The sequence below is a fragment of the Pteropus vampyrus genome, unplaced genomic scaffold (assembly GCF_000151845.1).
Source record: "Pteropus vampyrus isolate Shadow unplaced genomic scaffold, Pvam_2.0 Scaffold167, whole genome shotgun sequence".
NCBI lineage: Eukaryota > Metazoa > Chordata > Mammalia > Chiroptera > Pteropodidae > Pteropus > Pteropus vampyrus.
The window spans coordinates 359,569-378,555 of NW_011888948.1; the positions used below are offsets into that span (position 1 = coordinate 359,569).

An 18,987-nucleotide genomic window follows, 5' to 3' on the forward strand; every position below is an offset into this window, starting at 1 on the left:
CTAATAGCGGTGAATATCTTCTCATACGCTCTATTGTCATCTGTATTCCTTCTCTCACAAAGTGACTATTCAAGTCTTTTGCTCATTTCCTGCTCGGTTTGTTTCTTACTCTTGAGTTTAGAGAGGTTTTTTTTTTTTTTTTTTTTTTTTTTTTTCAAGTATACAGTACATTGGTTAGACATTTATATAGTTTATAAAACGATCCCCCTGATTGCTCTTTCTCTCCTTTGGTTTTCCACCTAGCCAATACATTAATGCTAACTGCATTCCCTATGCCGTGCTCCCCATCTCTGTGATCATCTATCTACTACTAATTTGTACTTCTCTAACCCTTCACCCCATTCTCCCAGCCCCGCAAGAGTTGAGTTTTTGACATTAAGAGTGAGACCATTTTGAACAAAGTTATGCCAATTAATTTTAAAACTGACATAAAGTGAACAAATTTTGAGAAAAATACAACCAAAAATGGACCAAGAAGAAATTGTCTGAGTAGCCTCTTAACCAAAAAAATATTGAATTAGTAGTGAAGTGTCTTTCCACTTTAGAAAGCACAAGGCTTTTCCAAGAAAGTTTTAATAAACATTCAAGGAACAAGTAATTCCAATCTTACACAAAAGAAAAATAGGAAACACTGCCTAACTCATTTATAAGGGTGGCCTAATCAGGACATCAAAACTAAACAGAGACCATGATAAATTATACACTAAGCTCATTTATGAACATAGATTCAAAAATCTCAAACATGGTTAAATAAATTGCTGTACATAGAACTACAATGAAACAGTGAACAGTAGTGAAAATTAATGAACCACAGCCATATCCTTTAACACTGAAGATTCTCACTTCAGTCTTTTACAAAATGATGTACTTTAATAATGTCCAGCTTTTGCTTCCAAAAGGCAGTTTTTATGTCTTGTTATTTGTCAGTATTTCAAGCTGTGGTAACAAAATGGGTTGGTGGTGGAAACTGGGGAAGGAGGGGCTTCATTTTTAGCTGTGCCTGGGCACTTGTAAAATAATAAAACGCACTTGGCACAAATCTACAATGTTAGGCACTTCTCATATCTTCCAAGGGCCATTTGCTACCTCTTCCTATCCTCACCTTTCTCATAATCACAGTTCCATCTCTTAATGTCTTTATGTGTTTTTAAGCATTCTGTCCCTGTGGTGGTCCGGGCACTAAGCTCCCCGGTACTGGCCAATCTCTGACAGAAATAACCACCTGGACTGCCCAGCTGCCCTCCTTGCGCCTCTGAGATTCTCTAAGACCTTGACCATGAAATGGGTCAGGATTCCAGATCAATTCCCCTTCGCTTTCTAACCAAAACTCTCAAGTCTGCGCAAGTCTCATCGCCCTGTCAGAGTCTGTGCAACCTGGACCTTAGAGACAAAACATCTTCAAGCAACCTTACTTCGGCAAAACCAACGAAGACAGCCAAATACCAAATGATCGATCGTACGGTGCTGAGGCCGAGCGGGCTGGCCCGCGCCAACGTGTTTACGCCTCGCTTTGACGTCACACAAAGCGCCGGGAGTGGCTGTCAGGCTCATACGTCATCCGGCTACGCCGAGTTGGCCTTGGCTCTGCCCTTCTCGCTGGAGGCGGGAGGTGGAGCATCTGGGGCCAAGACCATGCCTAAGAGCGAGAGGTGTTCAGTGCAGCAGAAGCCCCTGGGTTTGGGATGAAAGGAGCAGGGCAGATGCAAAATCTGGAGCGCGCGGGGGCTGGGCGGTCAGTCAGCACACAGACTGGCAGCATGACCGGTGAGTGCTTCGGACCCTACTACTGCCACCGCAGCCTTTCGCTCTGCCCTGTGCCTCTGCAGCCGTTCAACTCCGGGTTCCCTGCTTTCCTCTTTGCTTGCAGTTCTGCCCCCTGGATGTCTCCATGCCTTCCAGGGCGCGTCCCTGCCTCGGTCACCTGGACCCCCCTGGCCGGGCTGCACCTGCTTTTGAAGTAGCTCTTACTGCCCGCCCTTCCCCCCTTTACTTTTCCTTCCTGGACCTAGAATGGGAATCGTGGTGATTGACGAGCTGAAAACTACCCAAACCGTGCTTTTGACTAGATTTCTAAATTAAGCGCACGCTGCTTTCCTATATTTCAACTTCTTTACCCTCAAAGGTCACAGCATTTTTAGTATGGTGTTCTAACCGCTGCGCTTGTTGCATCTCCACAGTCCAAAGAGAAGCTTGCTCCACCATGATATCAGATGCAAGGACTTTTCATAACTTCCTTTGCTGCCTTTGGATTGTTCCCATAGCTAGTACCCACCCCCCTTTTTTTCTGTTTCGTGTGGGCGGGAGAAAGAGGGCCCAACTTTGGAAAGTGCAGTTTCTTAGCAGTTTCATGCTAAGAAAGTTTTGATTCTCTTGTCCGCTTCTCTTTTTTCTCTTCTTCCTGCTAAAGAAGCTGAGCTAAAGCTACAGCACCCAGGTACATTGAGCTTAGTTCCTATTTTCATCATTAGTAATATTTTAAAGTGTCTGCCCTCTCTTTCATAGGTCAAATACCAAGGCTTTCTAAAGTCAACCTTTTCACTCTACTCAGTCTGTGGATGGAGCTCTTCCCAGCAGTAGAAGCCCAAAGACAAAAATCTCAGGTATATTTTTCCTCGGATAATTTTAACCACTTAGAAAAGCAATGGTCTAAAATTTTATTTTAGTGCTCCAGTTTCTGTCACACTTAAAAACAAGCTCAAAAACCCTACAATTTGCAAAATATTATTATGATTTAGTGTGATATTTGTAACTCCTGGCTCTAACAGCTCATCTTTCCACTCTAAAAATAGAGTAGTTACCCTCTGATTGTGTCATGTTTATGAGGTAGTAGTGATATTTATGTGTCAATTTGGCCAACTAGATTATTGTCCGTGATGCAGGATGGCAGATTCCCCGGAGTGGAGAGAACTCAAGCCTGCACTAAGAGAGAAAAGGCTTCCTAGCTGAGCATGAGAAAGAATTCAAACACACGCCAAAGTTAGAGTCAAAAGGAAAGTTTATTAGAGAAGGGGTAATACTCCATAGACAGAACGTGGTCTCCTCTAAGAGGCAGAGACAGCCTAAGAGAGACTCAGAGAGACAAAGATGAGAGAGAGAGATGGAGACATTGAGAGACAGTAAAGACAGTGAGAGGGACCCCAGTCGGTTGGAGAATTCAGTTTATACATCATTCTTTAGTTTCTGTGAATTACAGTTTTCTTGTTTTCTGGTGTGGGGAAATGGGTTGTTAGCAATCCCAGCAGAAATCTTCCTTTGTTCTGCAGGTTTCCTTGTGGTCTGGCTGTGGGGCTGATCAGCATATAGCTTGATTTAACATTTTAGTTCTCTTGCTTCCTCCCTATATTATCTATACCACATAATTTATCACTCAATTGTATACCGTTGGCATTTCTTCCAGCAAACTGTAAATTACTTAAGATAGAGACCATGCCTTACTTTACCTGGTATGACCCTTAGCATCTACTCTTGTAATTGGTAATCTAGAATGCTGTTTGGTTTCTTGTTCCATGTAAGTAGTCCCTTTTTAGATCTCAAAAGATACGATCAAAGCAGGTTAGGAATGTATAGTAAGAATAATCATAAAAGCCAATGTGTCAAAAGTATGTACAACCTACATTTTTTCTTTCTCCTGTCCTTGGGGTGCCAAAGTATTAGGTTCTTAACATTTTGGTTTGGTAGATTTGAAAGTTTGGAGTATTGTCATTAATTTTTAGGGGGCCAAAGTCATATTGTAGAAGATAGCATTAGGTTAAATTAAGCATTTAAAACATTTTTGAAAACAGAAGAAAAGTGGGGGAAATTACCTATGGCTTCTGACCATTCTAACAATATCACTTTTAATGTTTTAGTGCTTTCATTTAATCTTTTTTAAAGCACAGCTGGTTGTTTTTTTTCCTCTTATAAAGTTTTAATTGTATACTGCCTATGTTTATTGAAGTTTCCAACTTACCAATAATTCTGCTGAAAAGTTGCTTCAGATTTTCTTTCTTTACCGAATGACTTTTTGTAAACCCTTAAATTCCCACAGTACTCTTATGAGATCATTCATAACCATCCTCTTTTTCATTTTTAATGTCTTCTTTACTGTGGATAAAGTTATGTGCTTGGAACTAGAGATACAAAAAGAAAAAACACAGCCCTTACTTTCTAATGCGAACAAAAACTAGGCATTTAAACAATTAAGATACAATTAGATGGTGGAGTCAAATACAATATATAAACAGAGATGCTACTAAGACTGAAAACTGAGGGCCAGGCTTTAAATGGTCAAGTGAGGGAGAGATTCACAAGGTAGGTTGCATTTGCACTGAGACATGAAAAATGAGTAGATATTTGCTGTGAGTACTCACAGACCCAGGAAAAAGCCCTGAGACTGAAAATCTACCTCTGCAAGTGGAGAACAGGGACAGACCCAAGAAAGAGGCTGGTCTCCAGTCTGGTAATTAATAGAGTTTATTAAGGGAAGCTTACATAGGAGGCATGTTTTGGATGACTACAATACAAAATGGATCCCTACGCACTTGGCAGGTACCAGAAAATTATACAGGCTAAAGGAGTAGACAGTCACAAGTACAAGTACGTGGATTCTACTTGACATGAGTGACCAGATCAGGACAACAACCTGTTCAGGAACCAACACGTAGCAGGAGGTGGGGGAGGGGTGCTGACTTATGTCAGAATGAGCATCAATTACCATTAGACAGTTTCCAAGGAGGGTTTGCTGAAAGCAACCTCTGTTCTTGCCGAGGTCCAGCTTTCGGGACAGACAGTGGTCGTGTCACAGAACAGTCTTTCCTTTACATTTGCCAAGCCAAGGAACTCCATATGGAAAAGCTTGTAGAAGTGAGAGAATTTGTAGTCCACATGTCAGAGGGTAATGCTGGGTGGAGGGAAGATACCGAAGATGAGTTTTGTAAGTACACAGGAATCAGAATGTAAAAGACATTTTTATACCTTGCAAGAGAAGTTCAGATTGTATCCTGTAAGTATTGGGATTGCATTGAGGAATTTTAACAAGGACTTAGGGAATTCTCTTTTTAAATTAAGACTTTATTTTTTTAGAGCACTTTCAGGTTCACAGCAAAACTAAGGGAAAAAGTACACAGATTTTTCATATACCTTCTGCCTCACACATGAATAGCCTTCCCTATTATCTGCATTCCCCCAGAGGGGTACATTTGTTTCAGCTGATAAGCCAACACTGACACATCATGATTACTCAGAGTCTATAGTTTACATTAAGGTTCACTCTTGGTGTTGTACATTCTATGGATTTGGACAAATGTATGACATTTATCCATCATTATGGTATCATGCAGAGTATTTTCATTGGCCTAAAAATATTCTGTGCTCCACTTATTCATTCTTCCCCAGCCCCCCAGCCCCTTATTTTTTTGTTAGTGTCTCCATAGTTTTATCTTTCCCCAAATGTCATATAGTTGGAATCACACAGTATGTAGCCTTTTCAGACTGACTTCTTTCATTTAGCAACATGTATTTAAGGTTTCTTCTTGTCCTTTCATAGCTTGATAGCTCATTTCTTTTTAGCACTGAATAAGATTCCATTCTCTGACTGTTCCACAGTTTATGTATCCATTCATCTACTAAAGGACATCTTGGTTGTTTCCAAGTTCTGGTAATTATGAATGAAGCTGCTATAAATATCTGGGTGCAGGTTTTTGTGTGGACTTAAGTTTTCAACTCTTTGGGCAAATACCAAGTAGTGTGATTGCTGGATTGTATGTTAAAAGTATGTGTAGTTTTGTAAGAAATCACCAAACTGTCTTCCAAAGTGACTGTACCAGTTTGCATTCCACCAGCTAAGAATGAGAATTCCTGTTTCTTCATATCCTCTCCAGCATTTGGTGTTGTCAGTGTTCTGGATTTTGGTCATTCTAATAGGCACGTAGGTATCTTATTGTTGTTTTCATTTGCATTTCCCTGATGACATGTGATGTGGTACATTCTTTCATATGCTTATTTGCTATCTAATTTTCAGTGAGGTATCCATTAAGGTTCTCTGGCCCATATTTTAGTCAGGTTGTTTGTTTTATTCTTAAATTTCAAGAGTTCTTTGTATATTTTGGATAATCTTTCATCTGATGTCTTTTGCAATATTTTCTCTCAATTGTGGCCTGCCTTCTCATTCTCTTGATATTGTCTTTTGCAGAGCAGTTTTTAATTTTAATGAAGTCCAGTTTATTATTGATTTATTTCAAGGATCATGCCTTTGGTGTTGTATCTAAAAAGTCATGGCCATACCTTAGGTTTTTTTCTATGTTATCTTCTGAAGTTTCGCACTTCGCATTCAGATCTGTGATCCATTTTCAGTTAATTTTGTGAAAGATGTAAGGTCTTTGTGTACATAGGGAATTTACTTTTCATGATAAAATGATATCTCTTGAAATAGTTTCCTCTTCCAATTCTTATGTAAAATGTTTTATAAATAGTATAACATTATTAAAAATGTTATGCATTTTTATTCCCTATTTGTCAGCCACTACCCCAACCCCCACCCTGGCTCTACATATTATAACAGTTTTGAGAAGGCTCTTTATTGCCTCGTTCTTTCGACTTCTTGATAGTTTAGTATTATTTTGTGTAAGTAGAAGATTTTCAAACTATTGGGTGTTTTGAGTTTGTTTGTTTGTTTGCAGATAAAATTTGTCTTGAAGATACAAATTAAAAGCAAACGTTTAGAAATTTAAGGCTTTTTAAAAATGCATTTAAAAAGCTGGGCTTGTTAGTGTGAAGGAGAAAGAAACTTTTCTCTGCCCTTCTAGGTTCTTTCAACTGGCCCAATAATCAAATGGACATGAGGCAGCTTAACAAGAGAAGGTGACCAAATTTAATTACGTACATATGTATGGGAACCGCACATATATGAGAGGTTCAGAGATAGAAAGGAAAAATGAGGTATATATGATGTTCTCAGCGAAGGATAAGGCAAGGCACCTTGAGACTTCAGAGGTGTGGAAGGTCATTCTCAGGATGATAAGAGCAGATGTTCAGTAATTAGAAGTTTGCCCTGCCCTATAGATTGGTCATAAAAAGTTATTTTTGGCGATAACTTTCATTATGGGCAAGGCACCTATTTTAAATTCTTTAAGGGTGAAGTAAAAGTTTCTTATGAGCCAGCAGGGTCTCAATCGCCTTCAGCTTAAAATAGTTTACATGCCAAAGTGGCATATCTTGGGAAGGCCTGTTCTGAACCCTTTCTTCAGGGATTGAGTACTAGTTTTGAAGAAACTTTTTTTAATATCAAAATTTGATCTCATTTTAATTCTTTTATATATATTAGTATACTGTAAGATGGATAGATAGATAGGTAGATAGAGCTATAGCTATATATCAAGAATACATCCTCTGCAGAAATTAAGTATTTTTGACAGGCATGTTAAAATAAATAAGTAATTCCAGTATTAATTGCACATGATGTTCATAGGGTTGAGTAAGACTTTTTTCCTATTAAGAAAAATGTTCTTCAAGCTAAAGTAATGTTTATTCCACTTAAATTTATTATTCTGCTTTTGCTATACAAAGTAAATCACAGAAACTCTAGGATGCAATTTGACATGTAATTGTATTGGAAACATTGCTTTTGACACTTTACCAGCCTTTTGTCTTTTTAAAATACAATATGTATTACTAAAGTTATATATGTTTATTATTTATAAAATAGACAGAAGAAAAAAAATTCCTCATAATTTTACTACCTAGAGACTACCGACATTTTTTTTGTGTTGTTTCTCAGTGTTTTTTCTCTATTCCCTTTACTCATTTGAGATTATTTAATTCCAGATCATCTCCCCTTTTCCACTTAACATAAGAAAATGCTTACACATAATACTATTACAAACATTGGAGCAGTAACTTAGTCTAATGGTTTAAGAGTAGCCGGTGGTTTTGTAATTAGCCTCCCTGGGTTCAAATCCTTGCTCTGCCTTTTACTAGCTATGTAATCTTGGGTAACTTACTTTACCTCTGTGTGTCAACTTCCTCATCTGTAAAATGGAATGTTATAGTACATATGACATGGGGCTTTTATGAAAAAATAATGATTTCATATTTGTAAAGCTCTTAGTGCCAGGCACATACTATGTACTGTGTTTATTATCATTTTGTTTAACATCCCTCTGTATCAATGTACCATGTCTCTTCCCTTATTACTGCACATTTAAATTGTCTGTAATTTTTACCAGGCTTAGCGTATTATTAGCTAACAACCACTTATAAATAAATACAGTAGTCTCCATTTATCTGTGGTTTTGCTTTCTGCGGTTTCAGTTACCTACAGTCAACCAAGGTTTGAAAATATTAAATGGAAAATTCTAGGAAGAAACAACTTATACATTTTAAATTGCACATCGTTTTGAGTAGCATAATAAAATCTTGTGCCATCCTGCTGTCCTGGCTGGGATGTGAATCCACACTGTATATGCTCTCCATCTGTTAGTCACTTAGTAGCCACCTCAGTTTTCAGATTGACTGTCGCAGTATCACAGTGCTTGTGTTTAGGTAACCCTTATTTTACTAAATAATGCCACATTCACATAACTTTTCTTATAGTATATTGTTAAAATTGGTCTATTTTATTATTGTTGTTAATCTCTTACTTTGTCTAATTTATAAATTAAACTTTATCGTAGGTATGTCTGTATAAGAAAAAACAATAGATACAGGGTTCAGTACTATCCACGGTTCAGGCATTCACTGGCATCTTGGAATGTATCCCCTGAAGATAAGAGGGGACTACAGTATAACTGATATCCGTGATTTTCTGTGTTGTCAAATGTACACACTGTGTGGGTGCTCCTTGAGGATTTTTCAGCAAGGTATAAATCAAGTATAAACACTTATCATTTTTAAGAATCCTGTCTAAAACTAGATAAATGAATGGGAGAGAAAGTATTGTTTATGAAACTTCTGGGGAAAAAACTCACAAAAGTTTTGGAATAGAAATCAAGCTCTGCTGAAAATGAGTGTCATTTAAAAATAATTATCTCTCCTATTGGTTCATAGTTTTTCATTTCATTTAAATTAGAGTTGCCTAAATTTACCAGCCTTAGTTGCCTGAGTATTACTTTAGTATAGGAATTAGAATAGCTGCATTGTTCTCTCATTTTTTTCTACACATCACATATTGTCCCTCTCTCCCAACTCTTCTCATTTTGTCCTACTACCTATTTTCTTTTTTTTCCTGCTACCTAATTTCATTATTAAAGGTCTTACTGTACTTTTCTAGAACAGAAGCAGTGTAGCATAATGATTAAGGCAATGGATTTGGGGCTCAGATCCTGTCATACCCATTTATTAGATGTGTGACCATGGTCAAGTTATTTAATCTACCTCAGCCACAATTTTTGCATTTGTAAAATAGGAAAAATAGTAGCTACCTCATAAAATTGTGAGGGTTAAATGAGATAATTTAGGGCTTGGTACATGGTAAACACTCAGTAAATGTTAGGTACTGTTGTTATTACCACTTATAATTGTCATCACACTGCTACCATTCAACATTTCACTACCAACATCATCACTTCTACCTTCTGTTCTGCTTGAATAGAAACTTCATTCCCAGAACATGGCTTTTGTTGTAAACTTCCTAGAGGTCATAAGACTAAGATGTCAACATTCACCAAGTTTGCCATTCCAGCTTGCAAACTTCTTCGTGATTACATTGGGCCCACTCACATAATCCAGAATAGTCTCCCTATCTCAAGGTCAGGTGATCAGCAGCTTTAATTCCATCTGCAAGCTTGCCATGGTAACATAACATAGCCACAGGCTCCAAGGATTGGGGCTGGGAGGTCTTTGGGGGACTGTTATTCTGCCTGCCATAATCCATATCTAATGCTTTTGCTCCATCGTTTCTTCCCAAGTCCAGTTAATTTACCAGTGTTCCCCTTTAGTCTTTCTTAGCCATGGCCACACTCTGGACTTTTCTATGGCTCAAAACTGCCCTAACTCTGAAATCTTAAACTACAGAATTTCCTGACCACAATTTCTAGTCTTGTGTTTTAAAAAAGTATGCAGAGGCCAGAATAAAAAGGCCTCTTTTATTAGGTTAAGTAGTATTCTAAACAAAGCAGGAAGTCAATGCAGAAGTTCATTAAGAAAAAAAAAAAGAATGGTCCAAAGCCAAGGAAACCAATCTTTAAATAGGAAATATTGAATTAATCATGTGTCTTATATACTAATCTTCCCCCTTCCCCCCACTCCCTTAATCTGCTTTTAATTAGGAAAAGGAAGAGGGAAAGCATGGACCCTTAGGAGATAATGAGATGGCCAGAGTATCTACTGACAAAAAACAGGTGGATATTTATGATTTTAAGAAAAGACATATATGCTCATGATGAAGCAAAAGGAATGGTGTATTGTAGAATAAGTCCCTCTTATATTCAGGTTCCCTGTTCCCACTTTCAAAGGAGTTTCTTGTAGACTCTTGTAAAAATTTTCTGTGCATTTACAAGACTAAACATGTCTCTCTCATAAGAAACAAAACCCCAGGTTATTCTATAATATGCTCCTACAATTTCCTCTTTTTTTTTTTTTTCTAATTTTCACATTTTACTCTTGACACATTCCTATATTAGTTCATATATGTTGAGAAACACTCTTCTGTGGTTCTTTCAAATTCCAACACATCTTGCTGGTTTAAAGAATGCAGGGCCCTAACTGCTCTTTACCTAGTCCGTTTTTCAGAGTTGTGTTTGTACTAAACAACCTTGAGATTGAGGTAATGTCTCCCTCTGGGACAAAGCATGAGTTTGCTTACTGTCCAGGATCCCCAAGCTTGGGGTTCTTCTTCTCTGATATAACCTACGTCATGTCCAGGAACCCACATGGGCCCCTCTGCCTGACTCACGGGGATTTTGTGGACAGAACATGCTGCTTGCTGAGCTGTGAATGACAATTTTTTGTCTGTGACCTAGGAATTTTATGTCTTCTGCTAGCATCCATGAAACAGTAATAGGCTAACTTACTAACTAATAGGGTAAAATCAAACCCAGACCTGACAAGATGAACCTTATTCTTTTTAATATTGCATAATATTCCCTGTTCTTTTAACCTTTGCGTTTTCCAGAAAGATTGTGATACATCGAGTGTGGAGTAGAGGCTAAACATGTATATTTTGAAAGAAACTACCTTAATGATTCTGATGTACATTCCTGAAGATTTCCTGGTTAGTTCTAAGAGTCACAATCTAAAATACCCAACAAGAATATAGAAATAATTTGTCTCAAAATATTTAGATGTTTTTAATTACAAGAAAGGCAAAGGTAAAAAAGTAGTGACTCACCATTTGGGTAAATTTACTAGTTCATATACAAAATGGACCGCCCTCTTTCGCATATGTGTTAGTGTACAACTCTGTGACTAGGATTACATAGATAACTTGCCAAGATGTTAGTGAAATGAAGCAAAATCAGGATCCAGAGCAGTGATTCACTCAAAAAGTTCAGCCTTCTGGGAGCTGTAGCCAGTGGAAGTACCAAAATGGAGTGCAGCTTAGGCTTTTATTTTGTTTTGTTTTAAGTTTGAGATGAAAAAAAAATCTCTGTCTCAAACTTGATATTTTGGCCTTAGCTGGAAACAAAATGAAAAAAAAATTTTTTTCGGAGGTAAAAAGTACTCTAGACAAAAAAGTGGTAAATAAACTTGACCTAAAATTTTATTAGCTGTTCTAATAAAAAATAAATTGATGAGTATGCTTCCCATTTATTAGGAACAATTTTTTAAAAAGTCTTTAGTGGTCAAGGTTACTGGCTTTTTCTCCATTTAACTACTTACAAAATTTAAAACTAAAATTATTCAATTGCAGCCATTGGTCACAGTTGGTTCAGTTTAATAAAATGAGCTTCAGCATGCTGAGGTCTTTTGATAAAGCCTCATCAGTTCTTTTCCAAAGTTACAAGGGGAAAGGGTTCACAAATTCAAGGTAATTTTAAAGCTTATTTTAAAAGCCAATATAGGTAGATTTTTCATATTCTAGATTTTTTTTTGGTACAAATATCGTAAATGAAAGATTTTTGTATTCCTTTTAAATGTCGTTATAGTTTAGGAGGTGGTCGGATAACTCAGAAATGGAATTCTATAAAATCTTATCTATTCTTTCTTTTTAGGCATTTCACAAAATATTCTTCATGGTGTCAAACATCAATACTCATAACCGAAACTTGACTATTTTAGTGAATATAGCTTTGGTCTAATCTTTAAAGTGATTTCAAATGTGCCCTTTTGGGGATAACTGTAGAGTAAAATGCCTTTGAAAAGGAGGAGGAATAATGGATCCGGTTCTCAGCCCAAGTTCCCCTCGTATTGTAACAATGTAACAATCTGTTCCAAACCCAAGGACTGAGTTTACTTACGCTGTGAAAACAGCAAAGACTATTCTGTACAACTGATTTTTACCTTAGTCTGTTTATCTGTGATTGTTAACACCAGCTTTTTTGACTAGTTAGTTATCTGTATAAGTTAGGATACTTTAGGTTTAAAGTAATAACTCTTAAGAACCCCAGCCTCCAGCGCTTGAAGCATAGTTAGCCCCATCTACTACCTGTGGGTGGGATACCGCTGAGATAGCTCTAGCCTACTGCTCTGGCTTTGAGTTCTCTCTTCCTAACACCTGAAAGTATGTCTTACATTCTTTTGAGCTTGATTATGCATTTAAAAACATTTTTTTATTATAAATAATTTACATATTCGTGGGAGGTGGCACCTAATTACATTATTAGTCTAGGCTGCCGTAGTGCTAAAAATCGGTAGACCCAGTCTTTAGAAAGAAGTTGAGAATTATCTTTATTTTAATCAGTATTTAAAGTATTTTAAAATTTAAGATGACCTCTGTTTTAGTTCTGCCTTTTACCATCTGTGGGTTTTTCAGAAATTATGTAAACTTTCTGGGCTTTGCTTATTCATGTGTAAAATCACAGTTATCCAAATTTTTCTTGATGACCATCTAGAAGCCATTATAATACTTAAATAGTCCTAGACTAGATGCTGTAAGAAACAAGTCAACTTAACTTAGTTCTTGCTCTTTACTAGGTCAAAATAGATTCCTTTTTCACTAAGACAGATTAATGATAATTAAATGCTTAATGGTTTGGTTAAGAAACCCTAGATTTAAAAAAAAAAAAAAAAAGGAAAAAAGAAACCCTAGATTTAGACCATTTCTGGTATAAAGTCAACATTAAACATTCAGAAAAATTTTGGGACCTAATAAAAAATGTGTACTATGTTCAGATAAAGCAATAAACAGTAATTTTATTTTATTAATAAATCAAGTATAATTCATGATATCTTTAGCTACTATAACTAATAAATTATTATTTTGTATTTTAATGTAGGTGAAGAAAACTGGTCTTGTGGTGGTGAAAAACATGAAAATTGTTGGCCTTCACTGTTCAAGTGAAGATTTACATGCTGGGAAAATTGCTCTTATAAAACATGGGTCAAGGCTGAAAAACTGTGATCTTTATTTTTCCAGAAAACCATGTTCTGCTTGTTTGAAAATGATCGTAAATGGTAAGTGCAGATAAGGCTTTGTTGGGGATTGCTAGCATTTATCAGAAAACGGTCAGTGGAAACAGAGATAATTTAGAAATATAAAAATATCTCTGAAGACAGTTTGATATACTATAAGAAGAGTCACAAAGCGTGAATTCTGGTCTCAGCTCTGTCACTACCTAGTTAGATGATCCTTCACGTATTAGTAGACTAAAGTTAGCTATTAAAACAAATAAAACACCAACATTTCGGTGGCAAATATAATAGGTATTTATAACCGCTGTACAATTGTACCCCGTTATCCATGGGGGATACATTTCAAGACCCCCATGGATGCCTGAAACAATGGGTAGTACTGAACCCTTTATATATTATGTGTTTCCTATGTATACATACTTGTTCACTTAAAGGAAGCACTTTACAGTTTCCCTTTGGCACATCCGAATTACCAACATCCCTACTCTAGCGCTTTGGGGCTATTATTAAGTTAAAATGGTAGTTAAACACAAGCACTGTGATAGATACCATGATTCTGCAAGAGTCAAACTGATAACCTAGATGGCTACTAAGTGACTAATGGGCAAAGAACATACACAGTGTAGAGATGATTCACGTCACGTGGGATGGAGTGGGACCAGGAGAGATTTTGTCACACTACTCAGATTGGTGCACAACTTAAAACTTATGAATTGTTTATCTCTGGTATTTTCCATTTAATATTTTGGGACCATCATTGACTGTGGGTAACTGAAACCATAGAAAGTGAAACTGCAAAGAAGGGGGAACGACTGTAACAGCCCAGTGTGGGTGCTGCCGAACAGCAAGCAGCTTTGTCCACGTGGTTGATGCGTGGGTCTAGGCACCTTCTGTCCTCTTACTACTGCCATCCCCTAGGGCCTTGAGTCCTCTGCCTCCAGACTGAGAAAGAGAATAGAGAAGGCATACCTGCTCTTAAAAATGCTGGCCCGGAAGTCACACACATCATTTCTGTTCCTGTCTGTTGTGGAGCTGTGGTTCCTGGCTGGGCAGCTGCCTCCCAGTGACCACTACACTTTGGAAGGAGAAGCACAGTTAATGTATAGCCACCTGTCTCTGCCACACTCAGCTACTCACTAAGCCCTTTGTGCTTATGATTCTGTTTTGCCCCCAGGTAAGAATACAGACTATTTTCCCATTTTAAAAAAATTATATCTTTTTTCATAGGCCCTGTGATACAGTGATTTATGATATGGATAATAGATCTGGTCTTCATCCCATTCTTGGCACAGACCAACTAAAACCCCTTGAAAATTTCTAAGTGATTAGAATGATAAAGGTGTCTTTTGTTACTCATATCAAGCCCCTGTCAACCATACCTCAGTTTCTGTTAATGAAGTCACTTTTAGAAAACCCCTGTGGGTGGGTCTTGGTTGCTGGGGGACCAATAAGTGATTAGAGAGTTGGAACTTTCAGCCTCACACCCTAAATCTCTGGGAAGGAGAGAGGGGCTGGAGTTTGAGTTTAGTTACCAATGGCCAATGATTTAATTAACCATGCTTATATAAAGCAGCCTCCTTCAGAGATCTTCTGGGGTAAAAAAATAAATAAACAAAAGGCTAATATAGTTCCTTATCCTTTCCCTCAAAGTGTTATTGGGGCCAAAACTAACAATTTAATGTAACATATCATCTAGTATCAAATGAGTGATACAGGCTATAAGTGATAGATGATCTTAGAGGAGAAATTGTGATCCCTGCAGGTTGGCATGTTATGAAAGGCTAGGACTTAAGCTACGTCTCGATGGGTAGAGGAGGAGAAACACATCCCTGGTCATGGGACAGCACATGTGGGGTCATCAAAGTTCTGGGGGTCAGTGTTTGAAATGGAGAATTATTCTTGGAGAGAATAGTGGCAGATGGATTATAATGATAGGTTGGGGCTTTAGTGGAGGACTTTGGAAAACTGTATGGCCTTTAGGCTCTATCTTATAGAACAGAGGTCCCAAACTTATTTTGAAGAAGAGCTATTTTTATTTACATAAAATTCTTAAGAGTAGTGATCAGATCGGTGGTGAAGGCAGTGCCTTTGAACGATAGGTGGAAGCACTTCCAGAAGAAATGGTCAGCTGGCTAGAGCCTTCTGGCCTGCAACAAGTATTTCAAGCAGGTAGATATTATGATAGTTGTTAGATTCTACAGTCCTTCCCCTGCTTTTGCGAGTAGAAAACAGGTAAGATAGTGGTAGTGGCATTTTTTTTCTTTTTCCAATTAACTGGGCAGATTGGATATTTATTGTATCACTTGTGTTAATTAACCCATAAATCCTGTTATAGATCATGTGGAACCAGTTGAAGATTTTTGAGCAGGATGTAACATATTAAGGTTATTTTTTGTTATCAAATTAGAACATGGAAAGATAAGTGGTTGAGAGCATAATTAGTAGACTGTTGCATTGGGCAGGGTATAAAATAGGTTTCAGAGGGTGGCATTGATGTAGAAAGGAAAGAATGTGAAAGAACCAAAACATTTTTTGACTGATCTCTTCTAGAGTCACGGGAGAAAACTGAATGAAAGATAGTTGTGTTTTGTGCTGACTATGCTGAAAGCACTCTTAATAGCCTCAGAGCCAAGAATTAGAAAAATAGGGGAGTGCAAGTTACTGACCACTACTGGATGTCTTTGAGTTCAGACATTTAAACCTGGCAAAAGAGATAACGAAGTGTTGAAAATTAGAAAGGACCTACAATGGAAATGCTTTTATGTTAGTGTTAGACCCATATATAAATAAAATTGGCTATGTTAGATCAATGTCATATCTTTGGAAGTGACATGGTTTAACCCCATGCTATAGCTAAATTACTCTAGTTACAATTATTTTCTAGTTACAATTATTACATCAGTTACATAGCAAACATTTCCAAAATACAGTGGTTCTCATTGTGATCTGTGGACTCCTAATATTCCACAAGGTCAAAAGTTTTCATAGTGCTGCTACATTTATACTAATGCACCAAAACAGTGATGAGTAAAACTACTGTTGCCTAATAAGAATCAAAGCAGTAGAAATCATTATACTCTTCATGTCCACATACTTGGAGTTAAAAAAAAAAAAAGGTTTTATGTAAGAATGTCTTAGATGAAACATAAAAGTTATTAGTTTTATTAAATCCCAACCCTTGAGTACACATCTTTATAATATTCTGTGTGAGAAAATAGGAGGTAGACATGAAGCACTTTTGCTACAAACCTGAGTATGAAGATTGCTTTATGGAAAACCACCTATGCAATTGTTTGAGTTATGAACTGAATTAGCCACTTTTTTCATGGAACACAAACTATAATTACTTGAACTCGGCCATTTGGCAGACATTTTCTCAAAAGTGAATGACATGAACCTGTTACTTCCAGGAAAACAACTGACAGTATTCGTTACCAATGATAAAATTTGAGTCTTCAAGTGAAAATTAGAATTTTTAAAAACTTGATATATCCACTATCATGAGCTTACAGCTTCCCAAAAGACTTAAAGACTTTTCTGGATGAGATTGTTGGTGACATTAATAATCAAATTTAAAAATATACATACTGTGAAAATTATAAACCAGTGTTTCTCAGATGACCAAAGCACAATGCTACAAAATCATACAATGAATGAAGGAACCATTCTAAGTGCAAAATAGACTAATGGACTTTAATGTACAATTCATTGATATGAGTTCAGACTCTATACTGTAACTAATCTTTAAGACACAGTCCTTTGTCAAATTTTTATGTAGTGTCAAAGAAGAATATTTACAACTACATATCTGTGAGAGGCTGGATACTTCATATACGTCAATGAAAACCTATCACAGCAGATTGAAAGCAGCAGCAGATTTGAGAATCCAGATGTCTGCTATTAAGCCAGATAATAGATTTGTAAAAATTTAAAACCGGGGACGGAAAAAAAATGTCATAGATGATAGAGGCTCTGTTCATCCCTCTGGCAACCAAATCAAAGTTGTGACAGAAACAAGAAGCAAACGGCAAGGAAAAATCGCCTGGGATCTAGGTGAACAAGTCATACAGCTAGAGAGAAATCTAAGAAATCACCAGAAGGTAGGATGGGCTGTGTCCATGAGCAGACTTTCACAGTGACTGACCTGATTTCTCTGAGCACCAGGGCTGGTTCGGCTATGCAGGGACTTATAGGGGGACACTGAGTCATCGGAATGAGGGCCCAGGTGAGACTCGCTCTGTACAGAAGTGCTGGTGGTATCCATTGTTCCTCTGTTGAGCCCGCCCCGCTCCCAGTGAGCAGACTCAGTGCTGCCATAGCATCAAACTGGATAACAGAGGTCACTTCACCCAGAGGATTCTCTGAAACTCTGCCTCTCCCATCTCGTGGCTTCACCCAAGCCACATCCAGGTGCTCCTTGCTGAGCAACGCCTAAACTCACACTGGAGGCAGCTGCCTCGGTTTCTGGTGCGGCCTTTTGAGGCAACTCTAAGCACAGCATCTGTGGATTGCTTGCTGAATCTTAACAGCTGCACCCTGAGGGGCACAGGCTAGGGCTAAATTTGGCCTGCAGCTGAATCCCTCTCAAGACTGTGCCACTGAAAACCTACTTCACAGATCCACACTAATAAGACTGGGAGACTTAGGAGCTTTGCTTAGTACATAAAAACAGACATGGAAAGGCAGCCAAAATGGGACGACAAAGAAGCAGAAACCATATGACAGAACAGAACAGAGATCCAGATATAATGGAATCAAGTAATCTAACATGCAGAGTTCAAAACACAGGTTATAAAGCTGCACAGTGAACTTATGAGAAGTGTAGATGAATTCAGTGAGAACTTCAACAAAGAGATAAGAAACATAAAAATGGAAATTATAAAAGAGAACCAGTCAGAAATGAAGAACACATTATCTGAGATGAGAAGTATATTAAATGGAATAAACAAAGTGAATAAAGAAGAGGATCAAATGACTTATATAGAGGATGAGAAAGCCAAGGACACTCAATCATAATGGAAAGAAAAAAGAAGCCAAGACATAATAATAATTTAAGGAGCCTATGGGACACTATTAAAGGTAAAAATATTCATGTCATTGGGGTACCTGAAGGAAAACAAGATGTTGAAGAGCTATTTGAAGAAATAATGATGAAAACTTCCCTAACCTGGTGAAGGAAATAGACATACAACCTCAGGAAGCTCTAAGAGTCCCCAAACCAGGAACCCAAAGAGGCCCACACCAAGACACATCATAATTAAAATGCCAAAGGTTAACTACAAAGAGAGAATCTTAAAAGCAGTAAGAGAAAAGCAATTAGTTACCTACAAGGCAGTACCCATAAGACTAGCAGCTGATTTCTCAAAAGAAACTATGCAGGACAGAAGGGTTTGGCACAAAATATTCAATGTGATGAAGACCCAGGCTCTACAAGCAAGAATACTTTATCCACAAAGCTATTATTTAGAATTGAAGGACAAATAAAGAGCTTCTCCGACAAAA

General features: G+C 37.5%; 1 protein-coding gene across 3 annotated transcripts in view; it reads left to right on the forward strand.

Moving 5' to 3' along the window:
* The first annotated feature begins 1,556 nt into the window (after positions 1-1,556).
* Positions 1,557-18,987, forward strand: part of CDADC1 (cytidine and dCMP deaminase domain containing 1) — a 46,136-nt gene continuing 28,705 nt past the window's right edge. The window contains exons 1-4 of one of the 3 annotated variants that reach the window (XM_011370298.2): positions 1,557-1,764; positions 2,503-2,600; positions 10,242-10,313; positions 13,350-13,527. In XM_011370298.2, coding sequence (XP_011368600.1) covers positions 1,683-1,764; positions 2,503-2,600; positions 10,242-10,313; positions 13,350-13,527 — 430 coding nt within the window. In that variant the 5' untranslated portion in view covers positions 1,557-1,682. The remainder of the gene's footprint in view (positions 1,765-2,502; positions 2,601-10,241; positions 10,314-13,349; positions 13,528-18,987) is intronic. The other 2 variants (XR_002782822.1, XM_011370300.2) reach the window with 2 other exon arrangements.